This window comes from Antennarius striatus, chromosome 12 (genome assembly GCF_040054535.1).
Source record: "Antennarius striatus isolate MH-2024 chromosome 12, ASM4005453v1, whole genome shotgun sequence".
In the NCBI taxonomy this organism is placed as follows: Eukaryota; Metazoa; Chordata; class Actinopteri; order Lophiiformes; family Antennariidae; genus Antennarius; species Antennarius striatus.
In genome coordinates, this window is record NC_090787.1 from 17,691,904 (window position 1) to 17,719,114 (window position 27,211).

Here is a 27,211-nt window from a genome sequence, read left to right on the forward strand (position 1 = left end):
AGATCCGTCTGACGGGGAGGAAACTGAAGTGAAACAGCCAACAGAAAAACCAAACACAGACACAAAACCAAAGAGGAAAGCTGTAACGGAGAAAACACTTAAAGCCAGAAAGAAGAGAAAGAGTGAGCAGGTAATTCAATGCTGCGGCCTTCAGAAGGTTTTTCAATTAAACAAGATGTGAGAGCTGTTCCTTCCTGCTCCGATGAAGCTACAAGGTTGTTATTCTGTTCGATTAAATAGATCAGGACTCGAATCAAAGTGAAGCCACCGAGTCTGCTTGTAATGCTGTGTGTCATCCGTAGGAAGGTCACTCAGTGTGAAGCTCACCAATGTGGTGTATTTACTAGATGACTGCCCTTTTAATTATTGTTTCAACCATTCCGAGCAGCACTGCCAAAAAATAAAATAAATAAAGCTCTGGTCCCAGCCATTTAAAGGATTTACTGACTTTTTCTGGTTTTAATCAAAATATCTTTTGATGTTTGGATTATTGGTCGGATAAAAATGGCATTTGCATGTTTCAATTTTCCAAGTGAATAATGAGTAAAATATTTGATAGTTCATATTTCCAATGCATGCAGAAGATTAGCAAAAACACACCATGTGATTTGTATAGAACTGTCTCTAACAGTTTGTGTTCTTGCCCATCTTGGTTTCTCAGAAGGAGGGTAGTCTTCCTCAGGAGACCGAGAAAGACAAGCCAGCCAAAGCAACAAAGAAGAGGAGGGTGAGTGTGGTGACACCTGCTGGTCATTAGTGGTACAGCACTCTGAATATTTACACCACTGTATTCTGTTTACCAGAAGAAAAAGACGATTACAGATGTGCTGTCGGTGTCGGAGCCCAAGCCTGGCTGTCCAGCAGACCTGCAAAACCTGGTGACCCAATACTTCTCAGACAAGATGTCTGTGATTGAGCAGGAGGAGCTCAAGCTGCAGGGTGAGCACCCCTCCCCAGTAGTCACAAGTTCAGTTATTATCAGCTGATAGGTTAATCATCCCCTCCTGCTTGTCCCAGACTCCTGCTTCCTGTCCAGTAATGACATGACACACACCCTGTCCTCCTACCTGAAACAAGGTGAGCGGTGTTTTCCCTCTATGTTTTCTTTCCATTCTTTTGCTGTTGAATGCGCTTTTATTCTCTCCTGTTATTTCTTAGTTTGTCCCAAATGGGCCAAGATTCACAAGCAGCACACGGAGAAGAGTTCTGTAATACTGCTCGTCGTCTGCAGCTCCGCCCTACGAACCATCGAGCTCATCAAGTAAGCGCCACAGCGATGGGTTTTGTTCAGGGACTCATGTTTGAAGCTGTTTTTTGTTTTTTTTGTGTATGATTTTTTGTTGTTGTTCTTTATTCCCAGGCAGCTGACAACCTTCAAGGGCGCAGCCAAAGCAATAAAACTTTTTGCAAAGCATATCAAGGTAGTAGAGATGATGGTTATGATTTGAAAGATGATGCAACATGATTGTGCACAATGCCTTTTCTCAGTTCTCATTGTCTCTGTGCAGATAGAGGAGCAGGTGAAGCTGCTGCAGAAGGGCGTCACCCACATAGGAGTGGGGACCCCTGGCAGGATCGGGGCTCTAGTGGAGAAAGGTGGGATGGAGCGTTGGTATTTTTCATTTCAGAAAATGTGAGAATTTCATTTTGAAAGTCATATTATTTTCTCCAGAGGGTCTCAACTTGCGGGCGTTGAGATATCTGGTTCTGGACTGGAACTGGAGGGACCAGAAGCTTCGGAGGATGGTGGACATTCCTGAGGTGAGCTTGTGCCCCCTGCTGGCAGAAAAAAATAATCATCTGGTTTTAACTAGATGGTTTTAATCACATAAGATTTGAAAGATGTTTAGAGACGTCTTCACGTAGTGTTACTTAATTTGAGTGTTCACTGTGTAGACCGCTGGATGTGAATTATGAAGTGTTTGAATTGAGTCTCACCTCTCACTTTAATGTGCATGTTTGCATAAGGAAGGGTCATGGCATCAGAATTCATTCTGTAAACGTGAAAATAGACTTTTCAGTGAAGTGGGGGGAAAATGCATATTTTTAGGTTTTGCTTTGTCTTTTTCTTTTAGATTTTTATTTATTTTGGTGTAAAATCCATATCTGACAGAGATTTTTTCATCATTTCCTGGTTTTCTGGGTATATTCTAGTTCTAAATCATGCTCTAATCTGTGCTTCAGGTCCGACTGGACTTCTTGAAGCTATTGCAGAGTGGTATCCTGAATGGATGCAGAGAAGACAAAATCAAACTTGGACTTTTTTAACTGGACTGTGCCGATAATCCACACGATCCCTCGTTGTCTGAAGCCACACTGAAGTTCCGCTAACCGGGCCTCATCCTGTTTGTTTTCCCTTTGTGTCTGTGTGAAACCTGTGAGGTGCTTTTACTGTTTTCGGAGGCCATGTTAACCGTGTGCTGTTTGTTCTCTCTTGAAGACCAGTGCAGTGTCCCAGTGTGATGGGTTGAATAAACGGACTGGGAATGAAACCGGCATCCTTCTGTTTGTTTAGTCTGACCCTGGGAAGTCCCTCTAACTGAGAATGTGAGGTCATGAGTGTGTGTGTCCACCAGGAAGTCCCATTTATCATAACATCCTTTTGACAAGTCATTTTACAGCAGTATGAAGGGGCCACAAAACTAACAGAATAGATTCCACATCTGCACGGCAAATACACTTCTGATCCATTTTTGGTGTAACTAAAGAATACCTGTGCTTCAAAAAGGAAACAGAACTTACAGGAAACAGAAAGAGGTAGTTAAGCAAAGGATTGTGGTTAATCAGTTACAGAAACAATGGTCTACCTTACCCTGCAAGGTCTGCTGGGAAACTCTCTTATCTAACAAACAGTGTGTGCGCGCAAAGAGTTAGCGCTGACATAAAGAACAGGAAAGAAGAAGAGACTTTGTGGCCGTCCGGCTCCCCTCGTTCCTCTGGTGCCCCTAAGCGAGGATCCGTCCGATGGGTCAAGAGAAGGGCAAGGTCGGGCCTTTGGCTCGGAGGCCGGACAATTCTGCTTTCAAGCAGCAGCGACTACCTGCCTGGTCGCCCATGCTAACGGCTAGCACTGTGTTGCCGTTCTTTTACTTAATGGCTCTGATATGCATGACTTTTGGAGTGTGGCTGCTTCTCACTGTGCAAAGTACACAAGAAAAGAAGGTGAGTGGTTCTAAATGTTCTGGTTGTTTAGCCTCTTGTGCAAAAAAATAAAAAAGAAAACCCTAATGGAAAGGTCCACGGGCTTTGGTGCAATAAAAAAAGGGAGTGACAAAGTGCTTGGAAATCAGTAAACAAGAACAGTATATTAATTTTTTTCTGTTGTTAAATGTCGTGTCTTCTCAGCTGGACTACACGGAGGCCGGGACGTGTTACCTATGTTTTGAAAAAAACATGAGCGCCGCGGGTCAGAACTGTAGCTGCACCGTGGTGTTTTCCATAGAGAAAACATTCAAGGTAACGACAATGAGCTGGGAGCCCAGCATGACAAAACACACTCCAGTAAGACACGGAAGGAATACCTTGACTTAAGGTTGCTTAATTCCAGTACCCAGAATGCCACATTGTGATGACTTCTGATTTCCTGTCCTTACTGTAGAGGTAAAATAGATCGCCAGTCTCTATTGGTACATGTGTTGATTTGGGATTCTTCTAGGGAGACGTCTTTTTTTACTACGGACTCCAAAACTTTCATCAAAACCTCCGCAGATACATGGACTCCAGAGATGATGCACAGATGGTCGGCAGGAACAAAAGCTTGAAGGTTGTTTCCACAGTATTTCATCTTCACTCATTTCTGACAACAATACTGTATATATAATATATATATACAGTATAAATATATACATACAAAGTATTTTCCAAACTATAAGGCGCACTTTAAAAGCCTTTAATTTTCTCAATTTCTTACAATCCAAAGTGCCTTATATATGAAAAAAGTTTTAAAATAGACCATTCATTGAAGATGAGTTCTCAGATGCGTTTTATAATCCAGTGCACTTTATAATTCAGTGGGATTATAATCCAGTCAGTGGGATTATAATCAGTATATTATAATCCCCAAAGGGATAACATTAAAGAAAAAAACTTCACGTCACTGAATTAAATGGTTCTCTGCTGTGTTCACCTTGTGATGGTCAAAATATCAGGTCTTACACTTCAGTCATTTAAACACAATGTTAAAATTAGATGATTATGGCATTCAGATTCTTAACAATGTATACTTGAAAGATCAGGAGTGATCAGCAGGATGACGCCTCAGTGTCATTTCCGTGTAAGAGGTGTGTGACAGTTTGATGCTGCACAACAAAAAGATTCTAAAAAAGAATGTGAATAGAAACAGAATGCAAGGTTTTTCCTGGTGAACCACGTTAAATGAGGAGACACCTCCTCATCCAAGCTTCAGAACCTTTGATCCTGTTGAGTAAACCGGCTCACAATCAATTGTACTGCATGGATTGTTTTTACATTACAGTAAGGATATATTTCCAAAAATGAGTGACGATAATAAGATGAAACAGTAAATACAGTACTTTTACTGTTTTCAGTTGTGTTTGTCAAAAGGAGTTAGTAAATTACTGCATTGTTTTGTTTCTGTGGAGCTTCATCCTTTTTGTTTTCAAGGTTTTTAAATGGAGTTCTTTTTAACCATTTCATTACTGTTTGGTGGTTTTATGGAACAAAAATGAAGACTTTAGTCAAAGAAGCAGCAGCATTGAGAAGGAAATGGAATATTTGATATTTGAACGTGTGTAACTAAAAATAGAGAAATTCATTCATGTGTATAAAAAATATGAAAGATAGAATTTGATCACACTAATGACCTTCCTCCTGACGCCAGGAGCCCAGTTCATACTGCAAGCCTTTTGATAAAGACCCGGCGGGACGCCCCATCGCTCCCTGTGGCGCTGTGGCCAACAGCATGTTTAACGGTGAGCAACACTCAGAGATGTCATCCATCCTCATCATATCTGCCCTCCAGCCTCCTCACGAGTGTCTGCCCGCTCAGACTCCTTCACCCTGACCTACCACGGCTCCGGGCGTCCGGTTCGGGTCCCTCTCCTCCGGAAGGGCATCACCTGGTATACAGACAAAAATGTCAAGTTCCGCAACCCAAAAACGGTCAATGTGACGCTGGCTCAGGCGTTTGAAGGTAAGAGCATCAGTTTTTATTCACTGCTGCCGTCCTTCACATAGTCTTGGATTGTGATTGTTGGTGGCGACACACAGGTACGGTCAAGCCTCTGTACTGGCAGAAGCCTGTGTATGACCTCGATCCGTCCGACCCCAACAACAACGGCTTCCTCAACGATGATCTGATCATATGGATGAGAGAGGCGGCCTTCCCCAACTTCAAGAAGCTCTACGGAGTTCTAAACAGAGCCCAGAAGCCCTTCACCCGCGGTCTGCCAGCAGGGGAGTACAGCATCGACATTTCCTACAGTATCCTTTGGGGTCACACACACCCCATTGTGTGAATTTGTTTCCTTTGTCTTGTCAGTTGTAAACACCAGAGTATGGACTGGAGATATTTTAAGACACTACAGGACGACCGTTTTCTACTTTGCTCTTCTTTTGATCGCCTATTTTCGGCCTTGACTTCTGCCTTTCCAGACTTCCCTGTGCAGTACTTCCAAGGCAGAAAGGAAGTGGTGCTGACCACCCTGACCTGGTTTGGAGGCCAGAACCATTTCCTGCCCATCGCTTACCTCGTAACCAGCAGCTTGATCCTGCTGACAGCCGTCATTCTCACTGTGGTCTGGATGAAGTTTGGGAAGAACGGGAAGAACATGGAGGAATGACAGGAAGGACTAACTGGGATGGGAGAAAACGAGCAGCTGAACTGTGAAACATACGATGAATCTCTCTAAATTCAGCTAATGTAGGTTGATGAGAATAATTTCGAAAAGAATTTTCATTTGGTTTACTAAAGCATCATGTGTTGGTAAAAAAATATTTGTTTTAAGGTAAGAAAAGAGACATCGACTTAATGTGCCACGGCTTTTATTGTAATAGTCTGGATACTGCACTGAGAGTAGCTGCTATGCTAATTCATATGGTGGCATGAAGGCGTTATGTGGGCAGCTTCTCTGAATCAAAGAATGATTGGTTCTTATGAGGAACCTTAGAAGCTGCAAGGCTGTGTTTAAGAACAACAATGCTGTAAAGTACAGGTTAGCATCTGAAGTGCTACAGTTCACTGTGTATGTTCTGACAGAATTAACCAACATGCTAATATGGCTAAAGATGCTTCATGAAGTGTGTTCCTTTGTTTGAAGTGTATTTATGGACTGATGTTAAACAGCCAAGCCATTCGTACTGTCTTTGTATTACTTCAATGACGACTGGAGACTGTAATAAGATTCTTTTAAAACTTTATTTTTCTATATACAATCAGTGAGAGCCACAAACACAGTCGCTCTGTGATCAGTGAGCACCAAATCTCTACACGTAGGTTGCATTGCATATTGAGTAGAATTAAAACTCGATGGGTGGCACAGCCGTGTGAATCACACCTCCCCGTTTGTCCCACTGTTCTCTGCCTGCGGTCCTGTCAGAGTATTTGGTCGGATCAGTACCACATGTGTACAGAAGAGGAATGCCTTCTACTGGTGCTACAATCATGAGCCTCATCTCACTTCATCAACATCAAATTCAATTTAAAAAAAAAAAAAAAGACACACGGTATTGGTGTCCAAACAGCTCACCACACATACAGATGATGCACGTAGACACAAGGGAGGCACTGGAAGTCACATTGGAATACATTAAGACAGATCAAACACCAAGATGCACAAACAAAATAAAAACCGTTCAGGACAAACACGAAACTATGAACCTATCTGTAACAGATTTACCCATCTACCCCTTTATCTGTACCTTTTTGTTTGTCAGGATATCAACTAACTAGGAATCCCTACATTAAGACTGCTTTTATTTGTCACAACTGTGAAATGTGGCTCTGTTGTGAATTAAAATCGCAGTCACGCGAGAAAAACAAAACAAAACAGGCATCTTTTTTTTGTCTGAGTGACAATTCAATTCTGATTGACTGTTTCAAGTTGACATGCAACGTGTCCAATCATCGAAAAACTACGTTCAGTGTTCACCTTCTTTGACGTGTGATCTGTGGGGGGGTAATGTGGGCAATTTTTAAGAGATTCTCATCAGCAGGTTTGAAAAAAAATAAAATAAATATCAGTAAATCATCTGAAGGTTTTTAACAGGTTAGCAGTAATGAACTTACGAGATCTATACAGTTTCAAGTCACGCTTTTAAACAAAGATTAAACGTACCGCGGTAAACTAGAGATTCTCTAGGAAGGAGGGAATTCTTTGAGCTTGAATGGTCAAAGTGATTCAACTCAAGAGAACCCTCAGATTTCTGAATCATCAGGCGCGTTTTCAGCTGAACCTGGTGGTGTGTAACAGAAAAACGACAATCATGGAAATCACAGTTTTGCAAGAACTATTAAGGATCACAGAACAGGGACAAAGTCTTTATCAAATAGTAGTCAGCTTCCTCCTTTCTATTCTTCTTCCGTCTGTTCATCTCCAGCGTTCACGTCGGGCGCGCACACATTCATCGTGGTTTCAGTGATTGGACTGTGATGGCACTACGCAAGCAGATCGCAGCCATGCAGAAACATTTAGGCAATACAGACATCTCCAGACGAACGGTACGCTAAGGTAGTGTTCATTCAAGACTTGAGCCCAGTCCACAGGGGCCAAAACGCCTCCACACGCTTCAGCCCTGCCCCGCTGGCTTCTGGGTATTAGTCTGAGGTACCTGATAGGTCTGATCCTCAGTGGGCGTGGCCTGGCCAGTGGCGTTCTTAGGGGTATCGTATGCTGATCTCCCTGATTGGCTGCCGTCTGTTTGCGTGAGCAGAGGGGCCGACCCGGCCCCCATGAAGCCGCATACCGTAGCGGTCTGGTTGAGATTGGAGCCCCCCGACGGGTGGCAGCCCATATCCACCACGATGGGCGTGGCGTATTCAGCACCAGAAGCTGGCAAGGGTTCGGCGTAGGCGTGGTAGACGTCCGGTGAGATGGGTGCGTCGTACAGGTCAGGATCTGAATAGCCCGGATCAGGACCCTCATCTGGTTTGAAAGTCGAGCGGGGGCCCAATGTTGTGACGCCGCTCACCAGAGGCTGAGCGTATTCTAAGGTTAAAAAAAACAACATTTCATGGGGCTTTTTTAAACTATCATCTGGAAAGATGAGAGGTCCCTAATCTTTAGATTTTGATGGTTAATAGGGTCGCAAGGACGGCATTTACTCTACAACAGTGGTCCCTAACCCCCCCGGGTTGTGGAACCACTACTCTAGAATATGTGGTGACTTCCTTTCCTTGTATCTCACAACACACAACTCTTGAACAGTGTTTACCTGCAGGTTCAGCATGCAGTCCGGGCACAGCCCCCCTCCCCGTTAGCCGGCCCACCTCACTGCTGCTGTACCGAACAGAGTCTTCTGCCTCCACCATCTTGGAGGGCAGCAGTTGTTTCATGCTCTTCCACCAGTCTGCAGCAGCAAACAGAAAACACACACACAGATGCAGCTTTAATCTGTCGTAACACATGAAAACCAGTCAGCCTGTGCTGCAGACATACCTGAACGGTCCCACTGAGGGAGGTCATACGTTCCATCAGAGCTCTTTTTCCTGTACGAGACAAAATATACTGAAGATAGAAAACAAAGGGGAGGCTTTTTTTCCCCCCACATGTGACATGGGGATTCATACCTGTTCCTCCGGTGCAAAGTGCAAACCACAAGCAGGATGAACCCAGTCAGAACGATGACCAGCACCGGCACCAGAGCAGCAGTTAGAGCCACGTCTGAGAGTAAAGACACCACCGTTAGCGCCAGACGACGAGCGTCTGTTAGGAATTCAGTCGTTTGGAAATCAAAACTCACAAGTACCTTTGCCAGTGTGAGGAGGCATAGTTGTGTTCCGGATGTCTGGGGTGTGAGTAGTTTGGCCAAGGTGAGGAGGCCGTTTTGTACCTGCAGGGGGTGTGGTATGACGAGAGGGGGGTGACATCCTGGGCCTCGCTGTCAAAAAAATAATAATAAAAAGATTGCATTTTTTACAAGTTCAGCCCATCTATTTTACGGAATAATTACAATCCTAAAAAATAACACCCACCTGTAATCTGACAACCAAGTAGCTCCACCTTGAGTGCAATTCTCTGGTTCCATTGCGTCGGATTTATCCTCAAGAAACGGGCCTCGATGGGAGGGATGAAGTTGTTCCTCACCTCGTGCAGGTAGTGGATGTTGCCTTGGAAAACCTGTCGTAAACAAAAACAAGCATTAGCCCAGCAGCAGCAGCGGTTCAAAAGGAGAAAAGCTACCGGAGCGCTCCTGGTTTCTGACTGAACAAATACATTAGCAGCCATAAGCTGATTACTTTCCAGCCGGGCCGGCTTTAACGACTTTCCTTCCCATGATGGGATCCTGTGAGAATCCCAGGCGGCGGCTCCAGTGGAACCACCCCGACTCCCAATCCATATCCATTCATTATTAATGCCCCAGTGTCCTGACTTGACTACCACAGCACTCAACTCAAACCACTGACTGTCCTCACTTCCTGCCATAAAAATGTCTCCTAATCAATACCAGTTGCCATGGAAACTGAGTGTATGTCCCTGCATTCTTCTCGAGTGACATTTCTACCCATTTGCACTAATTTGAGGGAAAGAAAACAGAGAGGCCCATGATGCTACTGGTGGGCGCGGGTTTATCGATTGGATGCTTGCGTTACCTTGTCCTGTGCAGAATTAGCTTCTCTGTAAATATTCCACTGCTTGCCGTCGTTGCTGTAGAGCAGCCGGTACGCCGACACGTAGTACTGGTAGTCCCTTATGGTGGAGCCGCTGGTGGTGATACCTGCAGGCAGACAAGAGGGTGTAGCCGTCAGCTGCAGCTCCATCACACAGGGCTAAAGCCACGCTCAGGAAACAAGGGAGGGTTACAGAGGGCTCACTGGTTCTGACATCATGTTGCATCACACACACACACACACACAATTTCACAGATGTTCTTCTCTCTAATCTCATTGCAACATTTGAAAATACCGACTGACACACTCACACACGCACACACACACAAGGATGTACGTTTATTTCATCATACCAAAGCGAGCGTCACGCCGCCTCTCTTGATCAAATGGGAAAGCAGATGTAAACAAATCTTAACTGTCAGCGTTAATATCCATCACACCGGCTCGAGGTAGCCTCGAGCGCTACAATGCTTAGCTGTCAAACGCTCAGGGACGTGGCTATTAAGAGAAAAGTGAAAGCGCTTGTGTTTCCATCCAGAACAGACAGTCTGAAACCACACGTGTGACAGAGCCTCAACCAGATCCTGAGCACCAGTGTGTCGTGTTCACACGACAGTTCACTGCAGCACATCTTTGTGGTTTCAGTTGTTGTGTAAACGAATGGTCAACAAACGTCTGACAATGTTTCCCAAAGTCATCTTTTGAAAACGCCAATGATGCAAATAAGGTGATAAAACACAATTCCTCCTGTTGGTGTGTGTTGATTTCAGACTACTTTGTGCACGTGGACAGAACACTAACCCTAACATATCGGTTTTGTGCTGCAGACTTGAGTTCATTAAAGCTCAAGCTCAGGCTAAATCAATCACAGGTATGTTCACACTGGAGATAACAGATTTCTGGGAGATCTTTAAAATCGCATGTGGCCTTAAGAGAACACGAGCTGAAGATCAGTGATGTCGTCGCGTACCTGTGATCCTCTTCGCCCTCTTGAGATCAATCTGCAGCCACTGCTGTGTGTCGCTCTGAGAAGGCGCCCAGGGCAGCCCCGCCTTTTTAAGCCGTGCCCCAGATGGCGCCCACACACTGTGCTGACCAATCCTGTTGGTCCACTCCCACACAGAGGAAGCAGAGAGCTGAGCATCGGCCACACCCCCGGACTCTAACCCCAGCGTTCCGTAGCAGCCTGCGGGCAAAGGATGTCATGACAACCACAAAACGAGTATAGAAATGAAAAAACATAGTTGTGCTGAATTCTCTAATTTATTCATCACATGACAACAAAATTCATGATCAACCTGTTAGCAGTCAGAACAAGGTGATTCACTTTAAGGGTTAAAACTACAACCACACAAGGTTTTCCGGAGAAAACTCACCGTTGGTCCTGAAGGTGAAGAGGCTGTTTGACAGAGTTCCTCTGGGGGGGAGAAGTGTGAGGTCAGAGGGGCGCTGAACCAATAACAGACTGTAACCCGTGGCCGATGAACATCAGCTCTTACCCAGTGGACGTGACGTTGTTGGCCAGTGTGGCTTCATAGCGAGGGATTCCTTTGCTGCTGACCACAGTGATGGTCCCTCCCACGGCGTTGGACACGACCCCAGCGTGGATCGCTGCCAGGCACAGAGGAGACGACTGCAGAACCAGAGAGATGCGATCTTAACAGGTAACCGGTATCCACAACAAATGAAGTGCCACAACTGGAGTATTTTAGACTGACAACCGATTTAAGGTTGTGTTAAAACACAAACAGCATCAATGTGACAGTCGTGGCTGATTGGAGACAACAGATAGAGGGAAATATCACCAGTAAAGGTGAGGAGTTGACACACAGAAGGTCACAGTGGGCCATTTCTTTATTTGTTATTAATTTTCTTTCCCTTTTCCCACAAGCATTTTTTTCTGCTTCATCTGTCAGATCATTTGGATTGTTGGCTACAGAACTCAGCTCTAATATCGACAAAGAGTGGTCGTCGTAATGCTAAAATTAAAGTGTCAAATTCAGAACGATCTCCATTAAGACTGGTGTTTGTTCAAGGTTTTCGTGTGTGTGTGTGTGTGTGTGTGTGTGTGTGTGTGTGTGTCCTACAAACGAAACAACTGCTTCTCAAACTTGACTCTAAAGAGCCGCTGGTTCTTTAGAGTTTGGTACCAAAGCAGTAGTGGGTTGCCGTGGGAACAAACAGTGACGTCTATCACCACAATACAGAGAACAGGCGCTCAACCTTCAGACTGATAAAGTCTGATGAGTCAGCATGTTACTGCTTTGCAGCGAAAACACGGCAAGGCGCTGATGGCGAAGATTAACTGCAGGAGGCATTACAGTGCAAACCAGCAGCAGCATCGCCACGGAAACGGGCCGAACCTTTTTACGTTCGGATCAGAGGCTCCCTCACGTGAACAGCTGGAGTGAGGTGGAATTTTATGACTGGAAAAGGCTCCTTTCATCTTTTCCCTTCAGTGGTCGCCACAGCCAATCAGCTGCCTTCATCTAACCCCGTCTTCTGCATCCTCTTCTCTCACACCAACTACCTTCATGTCCTCTTTCACTAGATCCATGAACCTCCTCTTTAACTTCTGCCAAATCAAACATGCAAATCAAATCTATTACTGGAAAAGACCCACAGTGGAATTCACAGCTCATAAGGCTGTGGGACCCGCAGAGTGGGAGGCACATATATTCTCACACATGCGTGGCCGTCAAACGCTGCCACAAGTAATTAACACTCACCTGTGACAGAAGAACACACACCACATCCTACAGAGCGCCATACCACACCACTAACACACACACACACACACACACACACACAGTACTTCTACAAACCACTGCGCAGGAAACCACACTGAATCACATGGACTCACACACACACACACACACAACAGATCTCATCTGAGGATGACACATCACCCAGACCCCTGCAAAGAATTAGCCAACAAATCCATCAGCGCATGACGTGTCCTGGGAGGCCAACACGTCCATGTGTGATCGCTTCCGAAGCGGTGACATCATCTGAAATTCAAGTTCAAGATCACATCGTCCGAACTCAGCTTTAGTCGAGATTCTTTTACAGATCAAGACGAGCTTTCCAGATCATCGTAAGACACAAACAACCAACATTTTCAAGCGAGTTAGTTGTGCATAATCACGCGTATTATTTTGGATTTGTGCTTAGGAAGAGATGGTCACTATTTTGCAGAAAACTGAAAAACTTAAATACTAAATCTGTATTAAAAGGAAACATCTTTATGTGGAAAGGCTGTTAAAGCAAGAAAAACAGTAGTGCATCAAGATAAGAGCAGCTCCACATACAAGTAATTTCAGATAGGAGCTGTTGCTCTGTCCATATTTTTGTCAGACATACGAGCAAAAATCCCAGATAGAAAATATGTTTTTAGGGGGGCTGGGGGCTTTTTTACAAGGCTGGAAAGGATTAAAATAATTTTAATTATATTAAATGGGGAAAATCTGCTTGATTTACGAGCTCAGTCACAGAACGGATTAAACTCGTATCTCGAGGTTCTCCTGTATAAAGTGAGATACGCTCCAGATTATATACCCACCCCCATCATTACATGTTCGGGAACACTGAGACGGGGGGGGGGGGGGGGGGTCTGGTGTGTCCATGTCCTGTGAGAACGAACGCTGAAGAATCAGTGTGGATGCACACAGAGGTGTGTGAGGTTTGCGTTGTGTGTCTGCAGAGCTCGGCGCTCACAGCTCTGCTCGGCACCCCCTCGCAGCTGGACTGGATTAAAGGGTTATTATTTTGGGCCAAACTATTATCTCACCTCCCTTTCACCCACTGACCCGGCCCCTCCTGTTCCTGTGGGGCACCTCGCTCCCAGAGGCAGACTCACACGCCCCGCCCTCCCTCCCTCCTCCGACAGAGCTCCCCAAGCTCAGAGCATGAGGTCATCATCCAGAGACTGTTGCGCCTATGACCTCACGTGCTGCGGGGGTGTTGTGAGGTCATCAGGCCTAGACCTGCATACCACAGCGCGAGGGTCCGTTAGCAGAAGACAGAACCGTTCTAAGCCTGATGGAAGGACTGCAGCAAACTGATCAGCCCCGCTTGGTGAAGACCTGGGTGGAGCTGCTGGTCCACACGGAACTGAGGGGACACAGTGACTGTGTGTGTGTATGGGGGGTGGGGGTCAACCGTCTCCAATGTGGACATTCTCATCTTTTGGAAAGATAAACAAGCTGTGGTTCATTTTCTTTTTTTTCATTTTTTCTGCTATTTTTAATGACGTACACAAATGTTATTTTTTAATTCACAGTCGTTTAACAAAAGATGACATCATCGCCCTCCACACCGCACTTCAACATTTAAATGTTTTTAAATCAAGCATCTTAATGTCGGCTTCTGTAAGACCACGTTTGTAGGTTCTTTTTTTTTACACATCCTCTAAGTAATAAATGGAAATCAGCGTTGTAATGGTTGGGGGTTTTTTGTTGTTGTTGTTGTTGTTTTTGGGGGGGGGGTTGTTTAGGACAATCTGAAATCTGATCTAAGTTTGTAAAGTTACCAGCAGGTAAACTGGGTGAGGTCGACGACCCACGTTTTAAGGATGTAATCAGTAGGTTTACAAAGCAGCTATGAGTTATTTCAAAGGGGAACAAAACCAGATGTAAATGTCATCACACTGGGGAGACACCATTGGGGGGGTTTTTACCCTGCAAGCAGAGGATGAGCTGAAAACCACTTAACAGGGAAGATGAAATATATTACAAACCGCTACTGGATGCATGTGGAAACCGTCACACTTAGACGCTGACACTGCTGTTAAACCACGCCAGATTGGTTTTAATACAGTTTAGTTCAATAGGAGGGAGAAACCCACGCCACCCCCCACCCCCCATGAGATCTGCCTTCCAAAAAATATGCATGAATGTTCACTAACAGACAGATCAAGTTGTGATCCCACCATTGACAACTTATAGTTATCTGTTTAAAGGTGAGTTGGTTGGGGGTATGAATTAGTTTTGTTTGAAATAAAAATGAACAAAAGAAAAAAAAGGAGTGAAACTCATTTTGAAAGCTCCAAAAGCTTTGGGTCATTGTTGTCAGTGAGTAATGCCATGATGTCACTTTTCATGAATGCTGGGTGTGCAGTCGCTCTAATGAGGGACGTTTAGTCTTAGACTTCAGTCACTTTATGACCAGCTGACATTCCTGCTTTACACAATTATCTTTTAGATGGTTGTCATGGCTCCCGTCCAGAAACAGCTTCTGTCTTGTTCTTAATCAAATACACTCTAGTTGACTAGGGGGGTATGGGGGGACTCCCCCTGTGTACACATCAGTACCTCCAGTGGGTATGATGACCATAAAACAAGTGGCCAACATTCAAGGTCTATTCTTTTGAAAAAAAACAAAAAACTTTCAGATTTTAAATAAATTTCCAGAAAATGCAATTAGAGTTTTTCTTTTATTACTTGTCCTTACATTGAATCCATGTGATTTATACTCAACAAATAGGTTTTGTGTTTGAACCACTCCTCTAAGAGTTCCCAAAGAAGACCTTAAACCTACAATGTTGTTTATATTTAATATCTGAAATTTGTTTTCATTTATTTTTTTATACATTTTAATAGTTTTGTTATTTCACTGTTATGTCTCTCATTGTTCTGTCAAATTAATCAATTTAAAGACAGCATGAGGACACGGGGCACCCGGATTCTCCAAAGACAACCCACACTTCATATATGTACATGAACTCACATGTGTACTTGTACTGCAGGTACTCATGTACTCATATAAGAACACGTTCTGCAGGTACTCACCTCTCTGTATCCATTGGGTATCGTTCCAGAAATCTCCTCAGGGGACGTCAGGCAGCCTGCTGGACAATATTTACTAAGAAGAGAGACACACCATGAATTGTGGCTCCATGAACACAGACCAGCGTCAGAACAGACGACGGCTACCTGAACTCGGCCTCAGTGAAGTGACTTCCTTTGTCCAGGCAGGTGATCAGATCTGCAACAGGAAAACACAGTCAGATGGTTCGACTCTCTTAAAAAAGTCGCCAACCTTTTCCAGGAAATTCATTCATTTAATTATCCACTGTTTAAAGTCATTATCCACTGTTTTTAGCATTTTACAAGTTAGTTTAACTAAAAGTAATTATCTAAACTACCCATATAACCAAGAAAAAACTGCTTTCAGTTGATTCATTATAGAGATTAAAACATTTTTAAAATATGCATATATTAGCAATACATCAGCGAAGCCATAAAGACATCACATATAGAACAGTCCAAAACCTAAATATGTTCAGAGCTGGTGAATTTACCGCTGTCAGAGGGAGAATCCCCTCATTGGCTTTATGTTCCTGTACTGTGTGTGTGTGTGTGTGTGTGTGTGTGTGTGTGTGTGTGTGTGTGTGTGTGTGTGTGTGTGTGTGTGTGTGTGTGTGTGTGCGTACAAGACAGACAGCGAGAGCAAGAGCGAGAGACATAGACATGTATTTTACGTGACGAGGCACACCGCATACATCCGCCAGGATGCTGTGGGCTTCTGGGAATTCCATGTGAACCCAGAGGGGGAGGTCAGTCTGCCTGAGTCTTGACCACATGATCAAAGAATGCATTTATCTGTTGAACCAACCAATGAGTCAAACTGGTGAACACCGCCAGCCATCACCATCACCGTAGTAACCATGGTGCCTGGTTTATTCATCTGTGGTTCCATGGCGCTCCACAGATACCAGAGAGGACAAACAGAAATCAGCTGCTTGGAAGAACTGGTTAAGTCCACTTAACCTTGCTTGACTTCCACTGATGACCACTCAGATTTATTAGTCCACTGCACCAACATCACTGCCCTCCTCTTCCTCATTATCTATTTATCTGTACACACTGAACACGTCTCACATAGGAAACAGCTTCTAAAAGCATTCATACTAGAAGATACACAAGTCTCCAGACAAATAGATTCAGTATTTGTGTTTGATTAGATGTGTGACTGAAGGGTCTACGACTTCATCTGGAGCTGACCAATCATCAGTCACCCTTGCCATTGCTGAGCTGTGGTGGATGACAACACAATGTTTTTGCTTTTCTTTGTCGAGCATCATGAGGTCAAGATGACCTTTTTGATACAATAAAAAGAATAATTACTCATCAGTTTATAATATATTTACTCATATCATTTGGGAACCTGTTCCGAATGTGAAGAAAAGCCCTCGAGGTCTTCTCAGGTATCACATTCACAAGAATGAGACACACAACCTTCCAGTGGCTGCACATGCTTTAAATCCAATACTGCTGTATCAGCTGAATCTAGTTGAAACCATCAGGTCTAAAACCATGTAGTAAGTTATAGTCTGACTACTTTAGAGTTCATCTTCAATAGATCTGATATAAACAAGATTTACACATGATTTCCAGGGTTCCACATGGAAGTAACTCAGAGACGCTTTAACACTTTACTGAGTGTATGGTGATTATCAATAGATTAAATAAGTTTATCCTCAGCCGATACCAGTGTAGTAGTAATTCATATTTTTCATTCCCCATTTTTAATCAATACTGAGAAAGAAGCTGAATTTAGATGTATATTTTAATAGGATGCTATATTTTAAGAATGTGTGTCAGGATATACAAATTTATTACCATTGCTATTAACACGCCCAAAAACTCAGGAATACTCTGATTGGCTGATAGATTATGAGCAAGGCATGTTGGTTGAAATCTTGTTAGTTGAAAGCTAACAAGATTTTGACATGTTTAACAACAGAAAATATAGTATGGTGTTTATTATAGGAGGTTTATCTGGTTAAGTCTCTAAAGGTCTGCATTTTAGGAGTAAAAGTTTGAAATAAACTTGTTTTAACATTAAAACCATTTACTTGTGGACAACAACATGCAGCATTGTAGACGTGTACGATTAGTTACAGCACGTTATCCCACATTGCTGATTCAGTGCAGCATGTTAGATTTGTCTCGTCAGTCCTGATCAGACGCTTGCTCACCTTGAAAAGCTCTTCCTTCAAATATACAGTATGCAGCTGTTTTCCAGATAACGTTAGTCACAGCAAAAAAAATAAAAAATAAAAAAAGCAATAAAGGAAAGATGAAGTAACAACAGTCTGTCTCAAATCAACACATTGAGAACACATGGGGCTAAACTCAACTCATATATTGGAGGAATGAAAATCCTTTGGTGAAAATGCACACATCTGCTGGTGCCATCCATACTTTCATAGTGTCTGCTCTGAGAATCAAGGGGAGAGGATTTTGACAACAATTCTGCACGCAGCAGCTGGAATTCCAGATATGTGAGTGAACAGAATAGATCACTGACAGCAGAGGAGCTCTTATCTGTTCTGTGTTAAGGAACACGTCCAGCGGCGAACAAACACTCGCAGCAAACGGCCTGCAGTCGCTCCTCTCATCTGACCTCATGCTAGCTGTCCTTTTCTTTCTTTTACTGAACAGCAGGCTCCAGACATGCTGATCAGTTTTCAATCCATCAACCCCCCACCACCGCACACACACACACACACACACACACACACACACACACACACACACAATGATTGCTAGGGCAAATTAGTAAAACTTAATCGCATCATCATCAAAATGTGAGTCAGCCCAAATCCATTGTGTGGATCAGGCAGTCTCTCCCAGTCATCGGTACACAAGCAGAAACACGACTTATTCAACCACATGCTTCACTCATTGATGATGAAATCTGATCTTATTCTGAACAATTCAATTCAACTTTAGTTACTTATCTCTATGACAATCATTAGGTAGAATTTAATGACAGTGATAGTCATTAGGGAGTTTCCAATTTTTCTTTTTAACAAACTGCAAAGTGATGATAATACATCAATAATTCCATTTACATCTAAGGATGCACCAAACACCTCTGGTTCTCAAAAGAGCACCTGTAAATGTTCACCTGTTGCTCTAAATGAAGGAGGATTCACTTGAATGAAAGGCACTGAGACAGCCTGCAGTCGTCTCAGGCCATAGAAAACTGGTATTACAGTACAGTTGTACCATCAGATACGAGCTGCTCCACATACGAGTTACAGTATTCCTTCGATTATTTGAGCTTCGAGATGTGCAGCATCACTACATTACAGATTTTTTATATAAATTATATATTGTCACCTATCAGATGTAAGCTTCATCTCATTGAAGACAAGGGAGAGAGCGAGAGGGGAGGAGCAAGTGTCTCCCATGAGCTATAGTCACATGATACCGTACGAATCTGTGTGTGCACTGCATTCCGAGACTCATGGTTCACTTTTGTCTTGCAATGATTCCCAAACGTGCTGCTAGTTTAATATCAGTATGGAGAGGGTTCATAAATATTAAGTGCGAGTAACGACGGATTACTGTATTTGAGATACGAGCCACTGTTCAGTTCATAATTTTGTTAAAAATACGAGCAAAATCCGAGATACAGGACACCACCACTAGTTGGCGAATGGATGCAACATCAGCTGAGACCGGATCTCATTCTCGTTCATGAAACAGACGCAACTCTTGTGTTCTTGTGCCTTTTGTGTTTCTTTTCATACTTAATATTTTTTTATGTGGCATATACTGTATAATTAATTATACAGTACATGTATTAATTGTATTGGTTGGGGATTTTTTTAAATATATAATTTAGGGAGGTTAGGGCGGGACTGTGATGCAGTGGGTAGTGCTGCCATCGCACAGCAAGGCAGTTCCGGGGTCGAGTCCCACTCTGTGCGGAGTTTGCATGTTCTCCTCATGTCTGTGTGGGTTCACTGGCTTCCTCCCACCTCCAAAAACATGTGCTTCCGGTTAATTGGGCAGTCCCAAATTTCCTGTAGTGTGTGAGTGTGTGTATGCATGCTTGTCTGTGTCTTTGTGTGGTTCCGCAGTGCACTGGTGTCGCGCCTGGAGTTTCCCCCGCCTCATGCCTTCAGTCAGCTGGGATAGGCTCCAGCCCCCCACGGCCCGCCAAAGTAGATGAAGATAAATAAAGAATGAATATGGAGGGTTTGGGGCTATTTTACAAGGCTGGATGGATAAAATTTATGGTATTTTGAATAGGGGAAAATGGTGTTTGACTTTCGAGCTCAGTGACAGAATGAATTAAATTTGTATCAAGCAATTTACTCCAGGATTAATAAAGTATCTTTCTATCCATCTATCAAGCTACTACTGTATTTTCACAAAGGCCTTTCTATTCTCACCGTATAACTTCTTTAATAGAAGTATAGAATGTGTAAATGTCTTGCAGTATGGGAACATAAGATCAGCTGACAACACTGTTTACTTGTAAACAGATTAAAAACAAGGGAATCCCTCATAACCACAATCTCAAAAAGGTACCCGACTGCAAACTCCAACACCGACTGCAGCTCAATCTGTGACGACTGAAACAAACGTCATCCTCTACTCATCCCAGAAACCACAAACATGGAAGAGCTGCAGAAGGTCTCTCTCTCTCACACACACACACACACACACACACAACCTAAACAGCACTATCTGAAAATTAGGCCTAAAATAATGATTTCCTTAATTTGCCAGTTTTGATCTTTTTCAACATTTTTTCTCTGCCGTTTCACACTACTTCTGAAAAGTTGACTTTTTTGAGAGGAGGGTGGAGGTTAACCATCAGGTCTAGGCAGCAGTAGATACAGGGAACAGTAGATAGATGTGAAAGAAGCTAACGCTAGGAGGGGTCAACGACCATCAGCCAGTGAAATATTTCTGAACTCCCTAGAACTATCAGTCATGACTACCAACAGTGAAATCAAAATATGCAACGTACCACATCCCCTGGAAGGATGTGGTACCTTTAGAGGGGGGGGGCACTTTGACAAAGACAGTCAGACACCGAATAACCAGAGGTCCAGGAATATGAACGCTGAGACACAAATCCTGTTTCCCCACTTTCATTCGTATCTGATTTCCAGACCATCCTGACGTCAAACAATAGACAGGATTTGTAGGAGACATTAAAGCATAAAGTACAACAATGGACATCCTGCGTGTACATGGACAGATCTGTATTATTTATTTCATTAACAATTGGTTTACAGCTAGTAGCTCTGATGTTTGCAGATATGAAAGAGGATGACACTTTTTTTATTGAAATTCCATCAACTTTTAACAAGACTCATCATTTTGTGTTCCCCAAACTGTGGTTACAGGATCCTCCATGGTCCAAGACACAAGAACTGACCCAGTTAAAAACCCACTTCCACCCCACATTCACTCTCAAAACAATACCTGAAGCCATACCCACACACACACACACACACACACACACACACACACACACACACACACACACACACACACACACACACACACACACACAGTCTCTACGGAAACTCTCCCAAGGATCAAAACATGAATAGAAGAAAAAAGCAAGTACTCCCACAAACAAAATCTTGACATCATTCCATGTTTGTGTGTTTGTCGCGGGAACTTCAATCAGCTTTTCACAGTGTGAGCGCTCTCTAGCTTTGCACTGCCGCACCTTCATCACAAAAGCTGCACAAATCGATGATGAGGAACAGACAAGCAAGGCAGGCAGGTAGGCTTTACCTGTGTGTTCAGTGGTGGAGTATGACACGTAGAATCCACGTCCACGGTGGTGGGTTCCACTCATGAACTGCACGGTGACCTGGTTGCCAGTGGATGTGATCAGCTCTTTGACCTTCAGACCCAAACCGCAGTATTTCACTGTTGAACAGGACAGACAGCCACAGGACAGACATATAAAGACACCGGTCTGGATCCTTCTACCAGCCTTCAGTTTCATGTACAAAATAAACATGACTACTAGACACCAGATATACACTCACCACTAACCATGGGAATAACTAATGACATTTAAATGACATGTGAATAATGGCTTTCATCCATTTCTGCAAATAAACTCTTCATATTTCCTGCAGCTTGAGGGGAAGCACTTATTTAACATGACTGTCAAATTCAAGCAGTTTATCTCGTTTCATCCTGTGTAAGGCATCAGTTTGAACGAACGTATGCATCAGTCAAGTCTGTTTTTATAAATACTGTATATATATATATATATATTTGCATACAAATATTGTGTTAATGCGAGAATCCTGGAGTGTACGTTCATCTGCACAGCGTTTTAGTAAGAATTCTGAGGTGAAAACCGTTTTTTGAATTATGTCAAGTTCCTCTAACCTTTAAAAGGGTCTTTTTACAACACTAACAAACCGAACCAGCCATCAAATCCCTCCTCCTCAGGTTGTTGTGTATAAAACTGACACAAGTCAAACACTTGGCTCATTTTTCATCACCAGAGACTCTCATAGGAAATGTGCTGGCAGCATTCTGGCTTGAGACCAGCTAACTGTAGGCCTGTCCTGTTCTGAACTGTCAGTCACTGTGTTTAAATCAACTTGAAGAACTTGTTTTAGTATTGATATTGTATATTGATTTTTTTAAACAGCATGTAAACACATACTTAAGACTAAAGAATCATTGCAATGTGAATGGGTGAATGCCCTAGCATCTTAAATGCTAGGGCATTCAAGATGCTAAATGTTAAAGAATATGTTTTATCTCTTTACTCATGATTATCTGACACTTCTCTGAAGTAATCTGTCTCCCCACATCGAACCACACAGACCTTAACAGTAAAGCCATAGCCTGCCTGGAGCATCAACAGTCACTCTATGCTACTATTTAACAATAAACACCAACAAATTTACAAAAATCCTTTTATCTATTTGCTTAATATGAAATTACATTATTTTTTCTTCCATTAACGTAAATATTGAGGTGTTTCAAAGCAATCTTGAACCCGTCAGATGCATAGACCCATCATTATGAGTTAAAAGTCAGAGTGACGCTGGTGGCGTGGAGTGTTCAGACTCGCGGTACTAAAACACAGCTTTAATATTTTAGTCACTGATTTTGGCAAACTAGGAATTTCAGCATTTGTCAACTTTGCCTGATTGAAGAATTTTCCTGAAGAACAGAAGGTTTACTTGCTGCTGAAGAAACCACAAACTGTGGCTAACTACAAGAGGCTAACGGCCGGTGGAGCTGGTCAGAGGGAAACCGAAGCCGGTCTCCCGGGTGAGCGGAGGCAGTCTGACAACAGGAAGTCAACAGCAAGGCAGTGCATGGAGCTTCCATACCGGCAGATAACTTTAACTCATTCTACTTCCTAGAGACAACTGCTGCTGGCCCCATTAGCCGTGCAGCTAATGTCAATGGTCCTGTTAAGTGACTTAGCACTGGGAAGGCCAAATGCATGTGACCACAATGGAACCGTCTTCCCTGTCATCAAACTGAGATCCCACAGGCATTAGTCCGTCATTGAATGCTCATGTTCAATCCCACTAGTCATGTTCGGCAAACATTACAAACATGGATGGGCTGCGCTCTCTGGGGCCCAGAGTCAGTCTAAGTCAGCTAGCTGACATAATACTGCATTATAGGTGCTAAGACGACTGGCAACTTTCCCCAAGATATACGGAATAAAAGATAACAAGCAGCAACTTTATTAATTTATCATTCAGACCAACACAGAATCAGAATTTGTTAAGAACTAATGGCTCAAGTTGAAGTCTCTCCAACATCAGCTCCAGTTCAGTGCAGTGTGAGGCTGCTGCTCACCAATCTCGCTCCTCGCCAGCCCCACACCGTTGTAGAGACGGAGGTAGTTGACCTGGCAGTCGCCGTCTTCTATGTCCAGCTCGGCAAAGCGAAAGTGGATCCTGTTCCCACGGGGGACACTGATCTCCCATTCACACACCGTGTTGTTTGGGTATGTCCCCGGGTAACCCAGAGAGGAGAGAGTCCCACTGCTGGGGCCGAGCACACTAGGGCCACAGCCATCACCTGCGGGGGACAAACACAAGCACAAAGTGAACAGTTTCACCAGCTTACCAACATTTTACTAGAAAGTTTCTCTAGTATTTAGGATGTACTGCAATGACTCCCTATACCCCCCCCCACACACACACACACCACCTGTTCATTGGGATTTAGCTAAAAACATGCATGCTTGTTAAAATGAATCTATGAATTTAGAATTTGTGACACTTGCTTCTTTCCTTAATAACTGCAGCAAGGGATTAAACCGTGGAACAAAAGGAGATGCTACTTCTTTCATTTGCTTCCATCACACATATTTCTAAGTATTTCTGTTGGTTGACTCTAAAAGCAAGTGTGGTATGAATGTTTTCATTAATTAGAGAATTAGTGTTCACGGACACACGGTTCCCACCACACCCGAAAATCCAATCTGTGCAGATGTGAACACACCATACTCCGCATCAAAAGTGAATAAATGTTCCAAAACAAATCTCCCTCTGGAGAGGCTTCCGACATCCTCTGGATGTCCGGACAGGAGTGGAGAAGATCCCACAGCAGCCAGTGACACCTTTACAACTTTGCGGCCTCACACACAAACAGAAGACCATGAACAGAAAACAAAGGAAGCATCAGAGTTTTACAGATTCAGCCAAACATCACAGAGGTGTGTGTGTCTCCACTGGAACGTCCGGCTCATCAACCTCCAGTGACTCTTTCACAATTTCAACTGGATTTACACAGAAATGCAGTGTGTGTGTGCGTGTGTGTGTGTGTGTTTGTGTGTGTGTGTCTGCAGGACTAATAAACATGATTTTAAAGATCGTATGGATGGAGGTTTACATAGCTGGAGGTTGTATCCCTGGAATGGTACAGGACAGACTAATTGTTGGAACACACTGCTAAACAATAACGACTTTTATTTACTCTGACCAAAACACACAATCCAAACAGTAGATTCTGCTCTGGTTGTTTTCTGACAGTTTATAAAGCACGTAATAAATTTCAACAATTAAATAAATCTTTTAAATCAATTTTACAAAACATGAAAAGGAGAAGTTTGTCCGTATATCCTCAGCGGCGTCAGACGGCAGAGACAATGTGTGTGTTGACGACGTGAACGCATAACACTTAACAGTCACGCTTCATGGTGCTAAGTGTATGTTCTGGAGTTATGTAAGAGCCTCTCCGTGGACACTGTCCAGACGAAACAGGACAAAAACAAAGCTGCTTCCCTCACGATGGAGCAACTACAGTATGCAGCATTCAGAACGACTACACACCACTGTCCTGGTTACCCCCGTACTCACAAACAACCTCAGCTCATCAGACATCACCTCACTGTACCCAGACCAGCCGGGAAGAGCCACAAAATAACAACAAAGAAGTGTGGAAAACTTCGGGGCACCACTGGACCACATAATCGAGTATTGATCTGCTGTGATCCCCTTTTGATCCCACAGGGTTTTCTACAAGCTTCCATCTCAGCAGTAAACCAATTTAAATATATATTATTCACTCATTATTACTAAATTTCAACATTCACTCTTAAACTCCACAAATACTTGTATTTGAAATGTTTCCTTAACCCTTAAGATTCACAGGTGGGGTCAAAAATGACCCCAGGGGTTGTTTTTCTTCAAAAGCTTCAAAATGAAGTTATATATTCATATTCCAGGTATTCCTCATAAAACATGTTTGTGACATAAGCCTATTTGCTTTTTGAAAATTTTTAGTTAATTTTGCAGTTTTGGTATCACTACCCCACTGTTCCGCAAGAGGGGTCAACTATGACCCCAAATAGTTCTTATGGAATCCTGTACGAACATTTAAGTCATTATTTGGATTAATTCAATAAACAGTTGATTTTAACATTCTTGATAACAGTGTGCTCTGAGTGATGGGCCCCTGTGGCCCCCAGTAAGGGGTTACCAATAGCAACATCCCCTGGTTACAATGCATGTGAAATTCAGTATTGTGTTACACCAAACTGTGTCCACGTGTTTAACTCCTACTCCCACGGCCACCCCACCCCCCATCTGACCACCTGAGATTGGCTGCAGGCTAAGGAGAAGCCCAAACGTGCGTGTGTAAAGTTAACCAGATTTAACTTTAGCTAACCAGATTAACTTCACACCAGGTCGCCCTGGCTGTGACTTCACGGTGAATCCGAACTGTGGCTACCTGGAGCGAGAAACAAGGCCACAAGTTCCCCAATGTGCTGTTGTGTCCTTAAAACCCAGACTCCGTTAACAAAACCTGTGATTTAATGTTCAGTACCTTCTTGGGTAACTAGAATAGGTCACCACTTGTAACTTTACACGTCTAACGAATCGTTGGCAGCCGTACATTAATTCGGTAAACAACGGATTCGCCGAGCAGCGGTTACTCCTTCACAATCTCGGCTTTCCTGGAACCGGTTTGCCTGGTTCCGCTACAGCCGCCTGAACACCTAACACCGTGACGGGCGGCGGTGTTAACCAAGCGGAACTCCACGTCCACACGGCCATGTAAGGCAGGTTCAAACCGAATGGAGGACAATAACAATGTCCTGTGCTTTAAAAGCCTAACTGTAAACTTCACCCCCGAACCGCCCCGTGAGGACTCTTTAAAAACCTCCGTGGCCGCATGTCGCTGCGGTTCCACGGGGCTCGTCCAGTTGTCACCGCAGCTGTGTGGCACCAACCTTTCTGCGCTCGACAGCCTTCCGTGGTGAGAATGATGAGAATCGACAGGACGAGAACCCCGGCCCCTGTCGGTCCCCAGCCCACCATTACCGCTCGGCCCATAGCAGCCTGCAGTCCGAATGCATACTGCTCGCTTCTGGACCGGCTTCGACCTGGACCGAGGCGCGAGCGCTGGTCTTCAGCCCCTCGAGCGCGAGCCGCGTGTGGTTCCCCCGCGCGCTCGTCTGTAGCTCGTCGTCAACAGTCCAGTGGTTGGCGACTCCCTCACTATGGAGGTAAGAGCTCCACACACACTCACACACACACCAACACACACACACACACACACATCCAAGCTATGGAGCTACTTCCTCCACTGAGCTCCTCCTCCTGATCTGGAACTGGGATACCCGAGTCCCCCAGTGGTCTGATCCCATCACCCCTCTCCCCGCGGTCACGACCGTATGATCACAAACGACATCCGGAGTCTCCCTCAAGGGCTGCACACGTGTGAAGAGAGACGGATCGAAAGCTTGTGATCGATACCCGTCTGTCACAGGAATTCAAAAATACAGAACTTGTTCGAGATAAATTCATGTGAATTGAGATATATACCATTAGCAAAAGTATCGATTGATGGTTGATACTATTACATCTTATTGGCAAATTTTGTTGACAGCCTAAGTTAGTTGTCAAGTAGAACAGCTTTTGTGTTTAATAAGATTTTATGTGTTTTGTGTTTCCAATCCAGAGTGTATAGCGTGCACAATTTAATTAGTCAGATTTGTACATCAGACCTGCAAATAAGTAAGCCACAGCATATGAACTAAGTTGTTTTCACACAAAAATTATGGCTATTTATTTTTGCATTTCTGTCATGCCATCGTGTTATCATACCTATCAACACTGATTCTTGATTTGTGCTGATGCAGCTCATGCATGCATGG

At 43.7% G+C, this 27,211-nt stretch overlaps 3 protein-coding genes across 3 annotated transcripts in view; 2 read left to right on the top strand and 1 right to left on the bottom strand.

The window, feature by feature from the left end:
* Nucleotides 1-2,476, top strand: part of cmss1 (cms1 ribosomal small subunit homolog) — a 28,381-nt gene extending 25,905 nt beyond the window's left edge. Inside the window, exons 2-10 of the mRNA XM_068330087.1 lie at nucleotides 3-130; nucleotides 662-727; nucleotides 804-939; nucleotides 1,018-1,077; nucleotides 1,159-1,261; nucleotides 1,361-1,421; nucleotides 1,509-1,596; nucleotides 1,673-1,761; nucleotides 2,185-2,476. Of these exons, the coding sequence (XP_068186188.1) occupies nucleotides 3-130; nucleotides 662-727; nucleotides 804-939; nucleotides 1,018-1,077; nucleotides 1,159-1,261; nucleotides 1,361-1,421; nucleotides 1,509-1,596; nucleotides 1,673-1,761; nucleotides 2,185-2,268 (815 nt within the window). The 3' untranslated portion in view covers nucleotides 2,269-2,476. The remainder of the gene's footprint in view (nucleotides 1-2; nucleotides 131-661; nucleotides 728-803; nucleotides 940-1,017; nucleotides 1,078-1,158; nucleotides 1,262-1,360; nucleotides 1,422-1,508; nucleotides 1,597-1,672; nucleotides 1,762-2,184) is intronic.
* Nucleotides 2,477-2,623: 147 nt separating this feature from the next.
* On the top strand, nucleotides 2,624-6,318 carry tmem30c (transmembrane protein 30C). Its single transcript, XM_068330086.1, has 7 exons — nucleotides 2,624-3,162; nucleotides 3,346-3,456; nucleotides 3,656-3,763; nucleotides 4,841-4,931; nucleotides 5,009-5,152; nucleotides 5,230-5,442; nucleotides 5,614-6,318. Exons 1-7 carry the CDS (start codon nucleotides 2,965-2,967, stop codon nucleotides 5,799-5,801), a joined length of 1,053 nt encoding a protein of 350 aa, XP_068186187.1. The 5' UTR covers nucleotides 2,624-2,964; the 3' UTR covers nucleotides 5,802-6,318.
* Nucleotides 6,319-6,357: 39 nt separating this feature from the next.
* Nucleotides 6,358-26,694, bottom strand: dcbld2 (discoidin, CUB and LCCL domain containing 2). Its single transcript, XM_068330085.1, has 15 exons — nucleotides 26,285-26,694; nucleotides 23,401-23,625; nucleotides 21,346-21,483; nucleotides 15,721-15,772; nucleotides 15,577-15,649; nucleotides 11,287-11,420; nucleotides 11,164-11,204; nucleotides 10,758-10,973; nucleotides 9,770-9,894; nucleotides 9,152-9,296; nucleotides 8,926-9,057; nucleotides 8,747-8,840; nucleotides 8,616-8,665; nucleotides 8,392-8,526; nucleotides 6,358-8,165 (listed from the first exon to the last, which is right to left on the bottom strand). The coding sequence occupies exons 1-15, from the start codon at nucleotides 26,385-26,387 to the stop codon at nucleotides 7,747-7,749; spliced, it is 2,082 nt and encodes a 693-aa protein (XP_068186186.1). The 5' UTR covers nucleotides 26,388-26,694; the 3' UTR covers nucleotides 6,358-7,746.
* Nucleotides 26,695-27,211: the final 517 nt, after the last annotated feature.